Source organism: Rhinopithecus bieti, unplaced genomic scaffold (genome assembly GCF_001698545.2).
Source record: "Rhinopithecus bieti isolate Rb0 unplaced genomic scaffold, ASM169854v2 scaffold_20892, whole genome shotgun sequence".
Lineage (NCBI taxonomy): Eukaryota > Metazoa > Chordata > Mammalia > Primates > Cercopithecidae > Rhinopithecus > Rhinopithecus bieti.
The window spans coordinates 1,915,185-1,932,046 of record NW_016810602.1 but is presented as its reverse complement, the minus strand read 5'-3'; the positions used below and the strand labels follow the sequence as shown (position 1 = coordinate 1,932,046).

Genomic DNA, 16,862 nt, shown 5'->3' with positions numbered 1-16,862 from the left:
ACCCCTCCCCAACCCTCAACCCCTCCCTTAGGCCCCCAACCCCTCTCCCAGGCCATAGCTCTGCAGGCATACCAGCCTGGGCATGAGGCTGGGGGCAAGTGGGGCAGAGGATGGGCAGGGAGTGGGTGCACGCTGCTTGGTTAGAGGCTTCCAGCAGTGTGTCCACTCCAGCCTTCTGCCTGGACGGCTGAGCCCCCTGGCCCCAGAGCTTTGCTGAAGAGCAGTGCTGTGGGGGGCTTCTCTCTAGACAGTAGTGAAAATCCACCCATGGTGGCACCTCCCTATTCCCCTACTCCAGCGGGGGTACTCCTGCCCCCGGGCCCTGCCTCTGGGGCTCTACTCACACATGCGGAGCCGCTCCCCGCGGGCCTCCCACTTCTCATTCATCTCTTTCCTCCTGGACATCACCTGCTGCAGTTTCTCACGGATCTACGGGGAGCAAAGGGAGAAAAGCTCAGGCTTGGCAAACCCTTCCCCATCTGAGGCAGTGCACAGATGGGTCCTGCAAAGAATGCCAGGTTTGGTCCTACAGTCCTGGCTTCAAGTCTTGGCCCAGCTACTTGCCAGCTGTGCGGCCTGGGGCACGTTACTTAACCTCTCTGAGGCCCATGCGCCTCTCCTATTAAAGGAGGTCACCAACTCCAAAGTGTGTGCACCTGTGGGTGTTAGGCAGGTTATGAGCCTGCTCTCCTTTACTGAGTGGCCAGCTCCTTAAGGCAGGGAGTGTACTTGCTGGGGCTGCAATCCCCAGGCCTGTGTGTAGCCCTGATCTCTATGAGTGAGAGCAAGACAAGCTCCTCAGAAAAGCTGTAGCTCTCAGCTCCCTCCCAGGAGGCTGCCTGGCTCGCCTCCATCCCTGCAGTCCCCTCACCTCCTCTGAGGCCTGGTGCTGCCGCTGCAGCAGGGACTCGCCAAGCTCCAGGCAGGCACTGAAGTTCTTGCTCCGCGTTTCAATCTCTGCATTGATGCCCTGGTGATACTTCATGAGCAATTCCACAGAGGAGACATCCCTGCGGGACAGGAGGACAAGGGAAGAAGGGAACTCTGGGTTATTCTGGCCTGCCTCTGTGTCCCAACAAGAGGGGCCCACCTCCCCGTGCCCGTGGGAGTCAGACCCTGCTCCCTCCTCTCTCTCTGGCCAGCCAGGGGGTCCTCTGCCAGCCCAGCCCCAGCAGGAACACAGATGCCCTAGTATCTCCCATTTCTCAGTGGTCAGAGCATGGGCAGTGGGTACAGAAATCCCCAAAGAAGCCTGGGAATATTACTGGGCAATAAAAAGGAATAGGGAACTGACTGATGCTACAACATGGATGCATCTTGAAAACATTATACGAAGGGAAAGAAGTCAGTCACAAAAGACCACATATTGTGTGATTCCATTTATATGAAATGTCCAGCATAGGCAAATCTAGAGAGATAGAAAGTCATGTAGTGGTTTCCAGGGACTGGGAAGAGAGGGGAATGGGAAGTGACTGCTAATAGGGACGGAGTAATGAAAATCTTCTAACCTTAGATTGTGGGGATAGTTGTGTAACAGCGAATATATTAAAAACCATTGAATGATACACCCTAAATGGAAGAAGTGTGGTACGGGAGTTATATCTCTATAAGAATGTTAAAAGTAAGACCATCAGGACAGACACCGTAGGGGCAGAAGGATGGAGATGGATCAGCAATAACTGATGAAGTTGCACAGACTGGGGCGAGTGGTCTGATCTCTGCAGGGGCTCTCACTGCCCACATGCCTGACTCCTCCTCTCATGGACAATGAGCTTCTTCCTGAGTTTCGGGTGAAGGGCCCCCTCACATCCCAGGGCTAGGAGAAGAATGCGCAGTCTTAGACCTGCCCAGCTTTGGACATGTGAGTTGCTTATTTTCACTGACAGCCATGGTCACTGTGCCCATTGGAGAACCTGAATGACAGATGTCTCTCTCTCTACACCCAGGACTCTCCTGACTCTGAAACGATTGATCCTCCCAGTGGAAGCTGAGCCAGGCCATTTCTGCCTGGATCCAGCCTCAGGCCTCAAGTGTCCCCCAGGGATTTTCACAGACCAATAGTCCAGGACTGTCCCTCCAGGGACGAGCCCCAGTGCAGCACCCTGGTTGGCCGGGATCCTCTGGCCTGGAGAGGAGCTGCCTCTGCCTCAAGGATGCTCCCCTCACCTGGGCCTCTCCTGGGTCTCGATCTGCCGGATGATGCTCTCCATCCAGGAGAGGAGGTCACGGGCCATGCTGAAGAAGCGGAATTTATCTGCCGTGTCCACTAGCTGGGTCCGGCGCCCGGCACAGGCATCGAGCAGCGCCTGCCACATGGCAGACACCTCCTGCTCCTTGTTCTGGATGGCCTCTGCCTTCTCTCCAGCATATGCTGTCTGCAGACGGGTGGCCACGTCCTGGAACTGCTGCACCTGTGGTCAGGCAAAACCAGACATTGTTCCCTGGACATTGCTCCCTAGGTGCTGTGGTCCTAGGACTGGAAGGGCAGCTACATTCTCCTGGCCTGCCAACTCAGGGCACTGCTGGAAGGTAGGATCTTCAGCCTCCACCCAGGGGGTGCTATAGGAGAAGGCTCCTTGCTTTGACACTTCTGCCTACCCAAGATACCTCTTGAACTTTGTGAAGGTTTGGGAGTGAGAGGAACTCCATGCCCTTTGATCTCCTCAACAGTACACTAATGAGAGGAACTACGTACCAGGCACTGTTGTAAACACTTTCGATTGATGAACTCTCTTCCAACTAACCCATGAAGGAGGTACTATTGCTATTGCTATTTTTGAGATGGGGAAAACGAGGCACAGGGAAGCTAAGTAACTGGTCCAGGGTCCCTCACACTAGTAAAGGGCTACAGTTGGGATTTGCACCGTGCTCCTGAGTCCCCATTCTTAACCACTCTGTGTGCTGCTTCTCCAAGGAAGGGGTTGCACCAGATCCCCTGATTGAGGTTGGCCCCGGAGACAGTGAAACCTCACTCCTAAGACCTCAGTAGGGCTACACCTATCTCAGGGGCCCTGGCATCCCCAAATGCAACAGCCACACCCCAGGCCCTCCACTCCAGCTGGAGGACACATCCCTAAGAGGTCCGCTTTTGGATGAACCAGGGGCCCAGCCTACCCTGGTGTTCTGTCCCCAACCCCCGCTGGGCTGACCTGGGATTGCACAGCCAGCTTACCTCTCCCTGCTGCATTGGAAGCTGGGGGAGCCCTCAGCAACAGGGGCCACCTTGCATTTGCCCTTTCTATCACACCAAGCTCTGGGGGACCCTAGGGATCTGCAGAGGGCAGAAATGACAGGGGCTTTGCCAGGGAAGGCAGGGGTCTGAACAGTAGAACTTGGGGGCTCTGCAGCTCCCATGTGGAAAGGTTGAAGTGCCTGGTGGCTAAGTGTGTGGGGTCTATAGCTAGACTGCCAGGGTCTGAGCCCTGGCTCTACTGTGTACCCACATGTTCCTGGGAAACTTATGGGCCCTCTACCCCTCCCTTTTCTCATCTACAAAGTGCAGGGAATATTAGCAGCTGCCTCAGAGGACGGCCCTGAGGGTCCAATGGCTACATACATTGCTCAGAAAAGCCCCTGGTGCTAGAAAAGTGCTGTGCATGTGTTCACTAATAATACTGTACAACTGGAGAAACTGCACTGTATAGTATTATATGCATCGGCCTTTTGTGAGGATTCAGTTTAAAGAACGACTTCTGAAGCTAAGGAACATCTGAAGTTACTGCTCCCTGCCCTGAGCTCCTGGCTGTCTAAGGAGGCGAAACCTCCTGGCATCCATCCTAGTGGTTTCCCCGCTGACAGCCAGGTGGGGACTGACACCTGGGTCTCCTGGAAGTTGGTAGCAGGTGGGTGGCTGAAGGTACCTGGACACCCAGCAGGTGGAGCTCCCGCTCAAAGGCTGTGTGCACCCGGTGGAAGGACTCGGCCGTGCTGGCGTCCAGCCCCACGTCCTCCGGCAGCTCGCGGTGCTTCTCGTCGATGAGGCCCAGGATCTCGGCACCCGTGTAGAAGTAGCGGTGCAGGTCGTAGGAGGCGGCCAGCAGCTGCATACGCGTGTCGATGAGCTCCAGCAGGTCTGCCCACATCTCGTTCAGCCCGTCCTTCCACTCGGCAATGGTGGCCGCCTCGCTGTGGCCCGCGTCGATGAGTCGCTCGATGAAGGCATTCACGTTGTCCACCCGCTCCTGCCCAATCGCCCCGGTCTCCCGGGCAAAGTCCCGGAACTTGTCCCGCAGAAGCTGGGTGTGGGGCAGACAGAAATGTGGTTATGGGGTGCAGAGGGGTTATAGGTGTCACCAGCTTAGGGGAAGACATTCCCAGGCAGTGACTGCAGCACCAGGAGCCACACTCTCACACCTTCCCCAGGGCAGGCCCCATCCGCAGGTCCCACCTCACACTGGGGAAGTCGCATCCTGCACAGCACTCTGTGTGTCTCGGGTGAGGGCTGGCTGCGTCTACTGCATTAGAGAAAGATAAAGACAGCAGGAGCTGTGGCTACTCACAGTCACGTGGTCAAAGTCTTGCCCCATTTCCGGAGAAGAGGCCACCAGCTCCTTTTCTGAAATCCACTGCTCCAGGTCGTCAGTCTCCCGCTTGAGCTGGAACAGGTGGTACATGTTCTCCAGCTTGCGCTTGCGCTCTTCCGCCACGTCCTTCAGCCCTGCATAGTGCTTGTCCACTTGCCCCTGAAGCCTGATGATCTGCTCCCTGGAATTCAAAACCAAGAAGGCCCTCAGAGACAGCAGCCACAAACCCAGAGCAGTGGCTCGGGGGAGCCAACATATGCCGACCACAGCCCCCTGGCAGGGATAGGTAGGGAGTGAAGCTCTGGAGAAATGACAGGGGCTTTGCCGGGGAAGAGCTGGGGAGAGAAGGGGCACATCCTAGCCTCAGTGGATGACACACTGTGTCCTGGAGTTCTGTCCTGGAGGGGTGCTTCCTGCGGTGCCCCTCACTCTGGCAAGCTTACAGGGACAAGTGCAAATGGGGAGTGCCTCCATTGTTCTTCCAGAGAGGCTGGGGGAGCAGCGCTGCCTGAGCAGGGCTCCTGCAGCAACAACTCTGCTCAGCCCTCCAGGGAGGGACAGGACACACTAGGGGCACAGACAGTGTGGGTCCCGGGGAAAATCTGGGTTGGCTGCTGAGGACCCACAGTGGTGGGCACCCTAATGGCAGCTGAGGACAGGGCTGTGGCTGGGGGCAGTGTGTGGTCTGTGGCCCAGTGGGCTCCCATGTATGCAGGATCCACAAAACCTCGCAGCCCAGGTGGGCACAGGTTTCCATCTGCACTCCTACATCGTGGTTCTGTCTGGACTGTGAAATCCTGCAGAGCTTCTGGACCATAAAAAGAAAAGCTAAAGTAGTCTTCAGTGTCCCTTAGCATATTGTAACCCTTTGGAAAATTGGTGCTATCAGGTCACCAAGAGGGTAGTTTTGCTAACCCCTTCTCTTTTCATTTTGCAAACCAGGGCCTTGTTGACCCAGCTGGAAGTGACTCACACAAAACCAAGGCATAAAATGAAATGGGATCCATCACCAGTCCTGCGGCAATTTTCTCCAGCCCTATTAGGGAAAACTGTTTCCATTTTCCTCTTAAATCTGAAGGGACATTGGCTGGTGGGCCCCTGGCTTGATCCCCATCTCCTGACCGAGTCACCCCAGGGGGCACACACACCCCTCAGGGTGGCCTGCAGACAGCAGGCCCTGGGCCCGGCTGGCCAGCTGCTTGATGTTCCGGCCGTAGTCCTCCACCGCACGCTGCTGCCTCAGATGCCGTTTCAGCATCACGATGGCGCCCTCTTCATCCTAGAACGCAGTAGACAGTCAGCGCCAGAGCTCAGCCTGGCCACGATCCCTCCCTTGGCAAGTTGTGCCCCTGCTCCTGGAGGTGCCTTAGGGAGGAGGGGAGCAGGCTTGTGGGACACCCGCAGGAGAGCCGCACATGTTCCCTTCCTGCCTTTCTGATTTCCCAGCAATGCCCGTGCCCTACCTCCCTCTCCAGACTCCCCCGATTTGTATCTGACATATACCCTTCCTTTTGTGCCCTAACCCCTGTCCCCATGAAAACATCATATATCATTCCAGCTTTGAGAGACCCCCACCTGTCACCTCTCACCCCATCTCTTTCATAGCAGTTCACCAGTACAGAATCCATGGCAAAGAAAAGTAGAGAACCCTTGGGTTAGAGCAAACCTAAGTGGGGAAACAGGAGGCACCTGGCTGCAGCGTGTGCCCTGCAGAGGTGTGTCCAAGCAGGCACCAAGGGAGGGCAGGGAGTCTGTGGGTTCCCCCTGGCCTCACTCCTCACACAGTTGGACTCACAAGGCTCCCCACCGACAGCCAACCTCAGCTCTTCCTCTCTGTCTCAGCACCCCGGCTGGTATCCCCTGCCTGAACAGACCTTGGGGATCTCATCAGAGATGACGTAGAGCTCCTGCTCGCCAATCCAGGCCTCAGCCTCGTCCGCATCCAGGTAGTACTGCTGTGCCTCGTTGGCGTCCCTCAGTCGCTGCAGCCTCCCGGCCGCTGCCTCCTGCAGCCTATCCCAGGAGCTCTTCAGGTGTCTCAGGCGCTCCTCGAGGTCCTGGCAGTCGATCTCCGCTGCCTCCACCAGCTGCTGCCCTCTCTGAAGCACATCCTCAACCCGCGGCGTATGGCCCAGAATCTCATTCTGCAGTGTCTGTGGCCAGAAGGAAGAGCTCAGGGCAGGGCCTTCCCACCATGGCTGGGAGGCTGCTTCTGCAGTGGCAGCATAGCTCTGACACCCTTGGTCCCTCTCACCCCCTGTTGCTAGAGCAGAGCAGGTGATGGCGATAAGAACTACCAAGGACCTCTTGCAGGCTGCTAAGCACCTCACGTGCACCATTCTTGCACCCTCAGGTGGCCTGCTGAGATAAGCATGTGGAAACTGGCATGCAGTAGTGAAGTCACTCAGTGGCAGAGCCGGATTTGAACACAGCTCCACCTGACCCGGAAGCCTGTGCTCTTGACTGTCCCCTATCTTCCTATGCTTCAGCAGAGCTTGATTCCTTAGGTGTATGTGTTGGAAGGAAAAGAAAAATGGCCCTTTTGATACCTTGTTCTAACAGCTTTTGGAGGATTTATGCGGGATCATTTATGCAGGATCTGCACAACCTGGCAGCTCAGGTGGGCACAGTTTTCGCCTTCCATCTAAAAGAACAGGTGACAGCAGCCCCTTGTTTACAGTCTCAGCTTTTGTTTCGTTTTTCCCTACTTCTATTTCTCAAATCTTTTGTGAGCTTTGCATTAGTCCCCGTTTGAGCCTTCAGTCACGAACATGGCCTCTTCCTCCCACCCTGGTGGCTGGGTCACCTTTTTCTTCAGGACGCCCTGACATGGGCTACTTGCTTTCTGGGTCCTAGAGGCCGGGCTAGCTGCTGCTGGTGTGTGGGCTCCTGAGCTCCATATACCTCGCTACCTGTTTCTTCCCTCTCTATAATTTTTTTTTTTTTTTGTTTTTTTGAGACGGAGTCTCGCTCTGTCACCCACGCTGGAGTGCTGTGGCCGGATCTCAGCTCACTGCAAGCTCCACCTCCCGGGTTCACGCCATTCTCCTGTCTCAGCCTCCCGGGTAGCTGGGACTACAGGCGCCACCACGTCGCCCGGCTAGTTTTTTGTAGTTTTAGTAGAGACAGGGTTTCACCGTGTTAGCCAGGATGGTCTCGATCTCCTGACCTCGTGATCCGCCCGTCTCGGCCTCCCAAAGTGCTGGGATTACAGGCTTGAGCCACCGCGCCCAGCCCCCTCTCTATAATTTTCCTGTGACCTTTAAAACTGGAAGGCAGGGGCGAGAGCAGCCCACGTGAGCAGTACAGTGATAGCCAGCATTTGAAATATATACAAAATAACCACATCTACAAGTCACATAACTTGCTGAAATGCATTTGTATACTTTATGCTCAGAATCTCAATTTTTACAATTTCCTGTAGTCTCTGCAATTGCATTCAAACAACCCACGTTTTCAGCTCCATTTGCTTGTTACTCTGAGATCTTAAGACCTTTGCGTGGTGGTCTAAAAATTAATTTCTTTCTTTTTTTTTTAAGATAGGGTCTCACTCCAGTCACCCAGGCTGGAGTGCAGTGGCACAATCACAGCTCACTGGGCCTCAACTTCCCAGGCTCAGATGATTCTCCCACCTCAGCCTCCCAAGTAGCTTGGGTTACAGGTATGTACCACCACATCTGGCTAATTTTTTGTATTTTTTGTAGAGATGGGGTTTTGCCATGTTGCCCAGGCTGGTCTCAAACTCCTGGGCTCAGGTGATCCACCCACCTCGGCCTCCCAAAGTGCTGGGATTACAGATGAGCCACTGCGCCCAGCCTAAAAACGTATTTCTTTCTTTTTAAGCAATTACTTTCTAGTATCTGTGCAGGGTACTTACGTTTAAAGTCTTCTTCCCTATCTTCATTCATTCAACTACTATGTATTAAGTTCTTTTCTATGTACCAGACCCTGGTCTAGGTAATAGGGACAATATAGAAACAAGAAAAGTGAAAATCCCTGCACTCTAAAGCTTACAACCTGGTAGAGGAAATAGAAGGTAAACATGCAAATAAATGAATAAACAAAGCCTGGGCCTTCCTCCCTGGGGGCTATGAGGAAAAGACAACAGTGGGATGAAGAACGTCTGCTGCGATGTGGCAGGAGCCACTTTAGCTAAGGGAGTCAGGAGGGCCCCTCTGAGGAGACGACACTTGACCATGACATGAATGATGGGAGGGAGGCAGTCACACAGAGAGCTGGAGGTAAGTGTTCCTGGCAAGAGGACTGAACAAGTGCAAAGGTTCTGGGGTGGTCTTGAGCTGGGACTGTCTGAGGCTACAGAGAGGGCAAGAAGAGCTGGAATACTGTGAAGGAGGGCAAAGTGAGAAGAGCTGAGATTCAGAGGAAGGCAGGGGCCATATCAGGCATGGCTGGTTCTTAATCCTGATTGCCCACTGAATGACCCAGGGAAATAGATGCAGCTAGGAGCCTACCCCCAGAGATCCTAATTGATCTGAGGTGGGACCTGGGCATTCACCTGTCTGAAAGTTGCCTAGGTGATTTGAGTGTACAGCCCGGTGTGAGAACTCTTCATGTAGTACCTTGTGGAATGTGTTCTAATTGCAATGAATAGTCCCGAGAGCAGTGGTCCCCAAAGTGGAGTCCTGAACCAGCAGCATCAGCATCACCCAGGATCTTGTTGGAAATGCAAATTATCAGGCTCTACCCGCAGAGCTTGATGCAGTGAATCTGGGGGTGGCACCCGGTTAAGTTGTGTAAACTCACCCAGAGGGCTTGTTAAAGGAGTTGCATATTGGAGTTTGAGAACCATTGCAATAGAGGGTTTTAAGTGGAAAAATGATAAAACTGGACTTATGGTTTAGCCAGGTGAGCCTAAAATAGTCTTCACTAGGGCAGTCACGCTTTCCCAAGAGGCTGCCTTTCCCTTCTTGGTTAGGGGAACCCCATCCATATTTGTCTTGTCCTTTTCCTGAAATAGCAACTGCCAGCCAGGGGAGTTAAAAACCTTTGAACAATAACACTTATAGAGGCTGCACAGAATCAAAAATCCTGTGTCGGAAAGACTAGAGTTGGCTCATTTTACAATTAAGGAAACTGAGGTCCCAAGGATACCGTGTCCTACCAGCCTTCCACCTTTAGCTGAAGGTTGTGGCATTAACTGAGGATGGATTTCTATCATCTTCTAGCCCAGGTCCCTGCATGTGGCTGCTGGAGTCTCTGTGACCAGATTGTATCAACCAGAAGCAAAGGGCCTAAGGCAGCTTTGAAGAAACCTCTCTGAATATAATCCAGGCCTCTGCACTGCTGCTGGGCTCAAACGGTCCTGTGAGCAGATGTCAGTTGCTGCCAACGTGGGGAAAGGGAGTGCTGTCTGCTATGACCTTCCTTCCTCAAGGAGTTGCAGTACTAACAGGGCACTATGGGACATGTCGCTTTTCTCTGGGATCTAAGTTCCTGGGCTCTCCTTGCTGACCCAGAGAGCATGCAGAGGGAGGGTCTCTCTGTTCAAGAAGGGTCTGTGGCCATCTCTCTGGCCGCTGCGACCCCACACAGCCAGCTTCCTTGCATGATTCAGGCTCCCGCTGCAGCCCTGATCCAAGAGGGAGTGCTTGGCATCTGCTCACGTCCAGGATTCTGACCAGGGCCACAGGAGTTCCCAGTCAGGGCTAAGTGAGTGCCAAAAAGCAGAGGAATGTTTGCTCCAAGGGCCCAGAGTCCAAAGTTAGTGGCTTCCTAATGGAATTTGAGCCCCACAAGTATCCTCACATGTCCAGAGAAATGGGGCCTACTTACCCCAAGGACACCGCACATGCCAAGCTCAGCCCTGGAAGAGGGGCAAGGCAGTGTTGTGGGAGAGAGACCAGGAGTTACTGCCTTCCTCACAGGCAGACCACTGGGTACACTGAATACACTGAATACACAGCTACTGAAGCACATCAACCTCCAGGCCAGGGCCCCCAAGATCCTGCATTCACCTGTGCCTGATGGAGGCTGAATGGCCCTGAATCCCCAAGCACCAGGATTCCTCCCTCCTCTGTGATCCTCCCAGAATTTGCTCTATAATCACAAAAACCTGCTCTTTCTGCTCTAAGACTACTAATACGGTTTGGAGACCCCAAAGCTGCCAACAGGAACACTAACCTGCCGTTGCTAGCCTTCTGCAGGCCAGGGCTGGGCCTACCCTGTGGGGCCAGGTGGGGGTGAGGAGGGGCGGGTATGACTGGTGAGGTGAGGCAGGACTCACCTGGTTCTTCTTCATGAACAGTTGCACAGTTTGCAGATTAGTGCCATAGTCGGCTGACTGGGCCAGAGGCAGCCTCTCCTCCACCCAGAGCTGCAGAGACCAGAAGGCAGGGGAGAGCTGATGACAATCATGGCCACCCTTTCCCGAGTGCTCACCATAGGCGGGGCAGAGCTTTGCTGGCAGTGTCTCCCCAGTTCCTCCCAACACCCCATCAGGGTTTTGTCCCCCTTTAATAGATGGAAATATTCAGGGATTTTGAACTGAGGTTCCAAATAACTTACTCCTAGTCAGACAGTGGGACAGTAACGTAGCTGGATCTCGAACCCAAGTCTGTCTGACCCCAAAGTCCATGTTCTTCACTGAGCAATACTAGCAAGTGAACAGTGAGTTCCCAACAAAAGCACTGACTTGAGCTTTCTATTTAATGTAATCCTCACAACACCCCTATGAGATGAGGGGTGAGGTGACCAATCATCTGCTGCCAAGAATTGCTCTGGGTGGCAGCCAGCTACTCTGATGGCAGCTGGTGGCTCCGCCTCAGGGGGTGGGGAGAAGCTGCGGCCCACGCACCGTCTCATCCTCTACGTCCCGGTTGATCTGCAGCTTGGCTCTGGATGATTCCAGCTGCTTCTTCCTCCTCCCCATGGGTTCCAGGAGGTCCAGGAACCGCTTCTCGATGCTCAAGTCTACGTCTCCTGCCTCCTCTCCTGTTGAAGGCACCTGGGCAAACAGCTCCCCCAGCTCCTCTTTCCGCACATTCACTTGGTCCTCCACTCGCTGAGACACAAGGGGACAGTGTCAGCACCAGCCTTGGCGCCTGGACAGCCCCTCCATCTTCTTCATTCATCTGCATCCCACCCCTCCTTTAAGGCCCAATTTGAGCTCAACTTCCTCCAAGGAGTCTCCTTGGATGCTCCAACTCATGTTTCCCTCCTCTGAGTGCCAGTTCTGTTTCTCATGCAACCTTTTGGGTCTCTGTCCTACCCACTGCAAAAGGGGTTGGAGATGGATTAGAAACCAGGCGACATTTTTGCATGATAAAAGCAAGTCCAGTTAAGAGAAAGAGTAGGAGTGCTTACTTTAAGGTTTCAGATTGTGCTCAAAGAAATCAGAGAAGACACAAACAAATGGAAAAACATCTCATGCTCATGGATAGAAATAATTAATAAAGTTAAAATGGCTATACTGCTCAAAGCAATTTACAGATTCAATGCTGTTCCTATCAAAGCACTAATGACATTCTTCAACGAACTAGAAAAATTACCATTATTATTATTATTTTTGAGATGGAGTTTTGCTCTTGTTGCCCAGGCTGGAGTGCAATGGTGCGATCTCGGCTCACTGCAATCTCTGCTTGCTGCGTTCAAGTGATTCTCCTGCCTCAGCCTCCCGAGTAGCTGGGATCATAGGGGTGCACCACCACACCCAGCTAGTTTTGTATTTTTAGTAGAGACAGGCTTTCTCCATGTTGGTCAGGCTGGTCTCAAACTCCCGACCTCAGGTGATCCACCTGCCTTGGCCTCCCAAAGTGCTGGGATTACAGGCATGAGCCACCATGCCCAGCCTAGAAAAATTATTTAAAAATTTATATGAAACCAAAAAAGAGCCTGAATGGCCAAGGCAATCCTAAGCAAAAAGGATAAAGCTGGAGGAATCACATTACCGAAATTCAAATTATACTACAAGCCTACAGTGACAAAAACAGCATGGTATTGGTACAAAAACAGGCATATTGACCAATGGAACAGAATAGAGAGTCCAGAAATAAGGCCACACACCTACCACCATCTGATCTTTGACAAAGCTGACAAAAACAAACAATGAGGAAAAGACTCCCTATTTAATAAATGGTGCTGGGAGAACTGGCTAGCCATATGCAGAAAATTGAAGCTGGACCCCTCCCTTACACAATATACAAAAATAAACTCAGATGGATTAAAGACTTAAATGTAAAACTCAAAACTATAAAAAGCTTGGAAGACAACCTGGGCAATATCATCCTAGACATAGGAATGGGCAAAGATTTCATGATAAAGACACTAAAAGCAATCGCAACAAAAGCAAAAATTGACAAATGAGATCTAATTAAACTTAAGAGCTTCTGCACAGCAAAAGAAACTATCAACAGAGTAAACAGCCTACAAAATGAGAGAAAATATTTGCAAACTATGGACCTGATAAGGCTCTAACATCCTGCATCTATAAGAAACTTAAATTTACAAGAGGAAAACAAACAATCCCATTAAAAAGTGGGCAAAGGACATGAACAGACACTTTTCAAAAGAAGACACACATGCAGGCAAAAACATATGAAAAAAAGCTCAATATCATTGATTATTAGAGAAATGCAAATCATAACCACAGTGAGATACCATCTCACACCAGTCAGAATGGCTATTCTTAAAAAACCAAAAAATAACAGATGCTGGCGAGGTTGCAGAGAAAAGGAAACCCTTATACACTGTTGGTGGGAGTGTGAATTAGTTCAACCACTGTGGAAAGCAGTATGGCAATTCCTCAAGAGCTAAAAGCAGAACTACTATTTGACCCAGCAATCCCATTACTGGGTATATACCCAGAGGAATGTAAAGCATTCTACCATAAATACACATGTACACTTATGTTCACTGTAGCACTGTTCACAATAACAAAGACATAGACTCAACCTAAATGCCCATCAATGACAGACTGGATAAAGAAAATATGATACATATACACCATGGAATACTTTGCAGCCATAAAAGAAGAATGAGATCATATCTTTTGTGCGAACATGGATAGAGCTGGGGCCATTATCCTTAGCAAACTGATGCAGGAACAGAAAACCAAATACCACATGTTCTCACTTATAAGTGGGAGCTAAGTGAGAAGAACTTATGAACACAAGGAAATAACAGTAGGCGTTCCAGCTTCTGGGACACCGGGGCTATAAACTGGGGCTTCTCATCCATCAGCTGCTTTCTTTCCTAGGGGCAAGAAGGAGGAGAGCTCACGTTCTGGGCTGACTGGGCGTTGGATCAGCCCTGCTCCTAATGGTTGCAAGAGGCTACCCAAGAGGAGATCAGCAAGGCGAAGAATCTTCATAGAATGTGGGTGAGGCGCAACCGAAACAGACACTAGGGTGTACTTGATGGGGGAGGGTAGGAGAAGGGAGGGGAGCAGAAAAGATAACTACTGGATGTTGAGCTCAAAACCTGGGTGATGGAATAATATGTGCAATAAACCCCCATGACATGTGTAACAAACCTTCACATGTACCCCCAAACCTAAAATTAAAAATAAAGGTGTCAGATTGGCTTCCACGACCCCTTCTATCCTAACACTCTAAGTCTACAACCCACTCACGTGCCTTCAGCTTAGCCAACATCCTATTGACACTGGTCAGGTCCTTGCCCGGGTCGTCTGACCGCAGCTGGTCCTCCATGGCACTGATCCACTTGTTGAGGTCAGCATGGGTCTGCAAGCGCAGGTCGGAGCTCCTGGCAGCTGAGAGGTGCTGGGTCTTCTCCTTTGTGGTGGCCTGCAGCTCATCCCAGAGCCGGTGCAGGGCTTCCAGCTTCTGGGACACCAGGGCTGTAAACTGGGGCTTCTCATCCATCAGCTGCTTTCCTTCCTAGGGGCAAGAAGGAGGAGAGCTCACATTCTGGGCTGACTGGGCCTTGGGTGAGCCCTGCTCCTAATGGTTGCAAGAGACTACCCAAGAGGAGATCAGCAAGGTGAAGAATCTTCATAGAATGTGGATGAGGCGCAACTGAAATTGACTCTGAATCCCCAGCATTAGCAGGGGTGTCCAACCTTTTGGCTTCCCTGGGACACATCGGAAGAAGAAGAATTGTCTTGGGACACACATAAAATACATTAACACAATAGCTGATGAGTGAAAAAAAAAAGTTTGTGCATAATTTTCATGATATGCACCACCACAGATAAGGAAAAAGTCCTCATATTCAAAGGGTTAGACTGCTGGTAGGGGAAGCCGGGCAGGGAGAGCAGCGCTGGGGGCAATGATTCAGGGAGACTGCAGCACGGGAGCTGCAGACAAGGGTCAGCTGCTGCAAGAAAAAGGATTCCAGACCCATCCAAGTACAGCCAATGCAGAAACTGCCCCGTGAGTTCCCGAGGTTGTGCACTAACCTTCACTGACCTCCTTTGGTTACTGAGGTTGTCTTGTCTGGTTTTCATCTGCATAGATGTATCATTTTTGGATGGGCACAGTGTGATGTAAATTGGACTTAGGAATCTATATCAGTAATAATAGTTAATTTTTTTTGGAGACAGAGTCTCTCTCTGTTGCCCAGGCTGGAGTGTAGTGGCGTAATCTTGGCTCACTGCAACCTCCTCCCGCCAGTTTAAGCCCTTTTGTGTCTCAGCCTCCTGAGTAGCTGGGATTACAGGCATATGCAACCACGCCCAGCTAATTTTTGTATTTTTAGTAGAGATGGGATTTCGCCATGTTGGCTAGGCTGTTCTTGAGGTCCTGACCTCAAGTGATCTGCCCACCTCGGCCTCCCAAAGTGCTGGGATTACAGCCGTGAGCCACTGTGCCTGGCCTAAAAGTTACTATTTATTGAGTGTCTCATAATTGCCAAGTACTATGCTAAATGTTTCATTTGTCTTTAAGTATTTAGTGCTCACAGCTGCACTGGGAAGGTCCTATTATTACTCTCATTTCATAGAGGAAGAAACTGAGGCACAGGGAGGTTAAGAAATCAGTCTGATGCTAGGGCTGCTTTTTCATGGACAGCCATGGTAGAGAGGAGCAAAGGTAGTGATTTCCACATCTAATTCCAGCCACATTTGGACTTGTCCACTGGGCAAACTCTCTACAGAGGGGTCCCTTAGTTCACCATCTGCAAGAAGTGGAAACGACCACTCCCCAGTGCTTCTGTCCATCCAAATGATGAGGATTAATGGCTCCCCTGGACCATTCTGATCATCTTGCCTATTCCTCCAGCCCTGTGCAGAACAGTGCTGGAGCCCTGGTGAGGGCAATGGAAAGCAAACATTAACAACTGCTGTCCTGGCACTGGACACTGAAGCTCTAACTAGATGTCCTCAGTGTCCTGGGCTGTTCCTAGATTCAGGTGACCCAGAAGAGGTACTGATTCTGACCAGGTGTACTAAGATTGACTATATCAGGACCTCTGAAGGTTTAACTACTATTTAGAAAAGTTGTTTGCTGCCACATTCTATACTGTCAGCAAGCTTTAGGACAGTGTCCACACCTTGGGTGAAGCCCCATCCAGGCAAGCCTATCTGAGCAGAGTGCCCTCTGCCACCCACTCACTTTACTTACCGCATCAATGTTCTCTAGCCACCCTTCATGGGAAGCCAGTTCTGCCACAAACGCCTGGTGCTTCAGCCATTTATTGTGAAGGTTTCGTGCTTCATCGTAGGAGACATCCTGAGATGTCAGCAGCTTGTCGTTGATCCATAGAGTGAGCTGTGTGCATAAAGAGTGGGCTGACTGTCCCTGAGTATATTTCTTTGGCAGGGCAGAACCTGCTGCCCATCCCTGGCTGCAGAAGGAGAAGCCCATGGGGAGGAAGTACAAGCACAGAAGAGAACTCATCTGCAGTTCTGGATCCCTCTGGACCAGCACAGGCAACTTTACCCATGACAGGCTGGGGCTAAAATGTGGGCACAGGTGCATCTTCCCCACTGGAGTGTGTGTGGTGTGAGACCAGGGATACTTTACTCTTCTCTCTATATTTCAAGGACCTAAGACAGGGCCTAGCATATTCTAGGAACCCAAAGAGTATTTACTGGATGGATGGATAAATCCATCCTTTGGCAGTTTGGTGAGAGATCTTTGATAAACACAGGAAAAAAATGTTATTTGAGGAAGAAGCCAAGGACAGAGGTTGATGAAAACAAAGTTATCTGGGCTGACGGAAAAGGAGTATGACAAGAAAGAAGTCAAGGAAAACCCCATTCCACGTAGAAAGTACTGTCAATGGAGGGACCTGGGAAGGCGGATTAAAGACCTTCCTTGTACAGCTGGCCCCAGGTTGAGCAAGGACCTTCCTACCCAGCAGTTTTCCAACTGGCAGGTTTGTTTAAAATGTTCTTTCTCTGTCTCACCCCTTAAAGTT

At 51.4% G+C, this 16,862-nt stretch overlaps 1 protein-coding gene across 2 annotated transcripts in view; it reads right to left on the bottom strand.

The window, feature by feature from the left end:
- SPTB (spectrin beta, erythrocytic) overlaps positions 1-16,862 on the bottom strand; it is a 143,213-nt gene that overhangs the window by 25,358 nt on the left and 100,993 nt on the right. For both annotated transcript variants that reach the window (XM_017892442.1, XM_017892441.1), the window contains 11 exons: positions 16,064-16,210; positions 14,117-14,380; positions 11,338-11,544; positions 10,768-10,857; positions 6,398-6,676; positions 5,672-5,802; positions 4,500-4,704; positions 3,861-4,235; positions 2,167-2,411; positions 872-1,010; positions 345-429 (listed from right to left, as the gene is read on the bottom strand). In XM_017892442.1, coding sequence (XP_017747931.1) covers positions 345-429; positions 872-1,010; positions 2,167-2,411; positions 3,861-4,235; positions 4,500-4,704; positions 5,672-5,802; positions 6,398-6,676; positions 10,768-10,857; positions 11,338-11,544; positions 14,117-14,380; positions 16,064-16,210 — 2,167 coding nt within the window. The remainder of the gene's footprint in view (positions 1-344; positions 430-871; positions 1,011-2,166; positions 2,412-3,860; positions 4,236-4,499; positions 4,705-5,671; positions 5,803-6,397; positions 6,677-10,767; positions 10,858-11,337; positions 11,545-14,116; positions 14,381-16,063; positions 16,211-16,862) is intronic.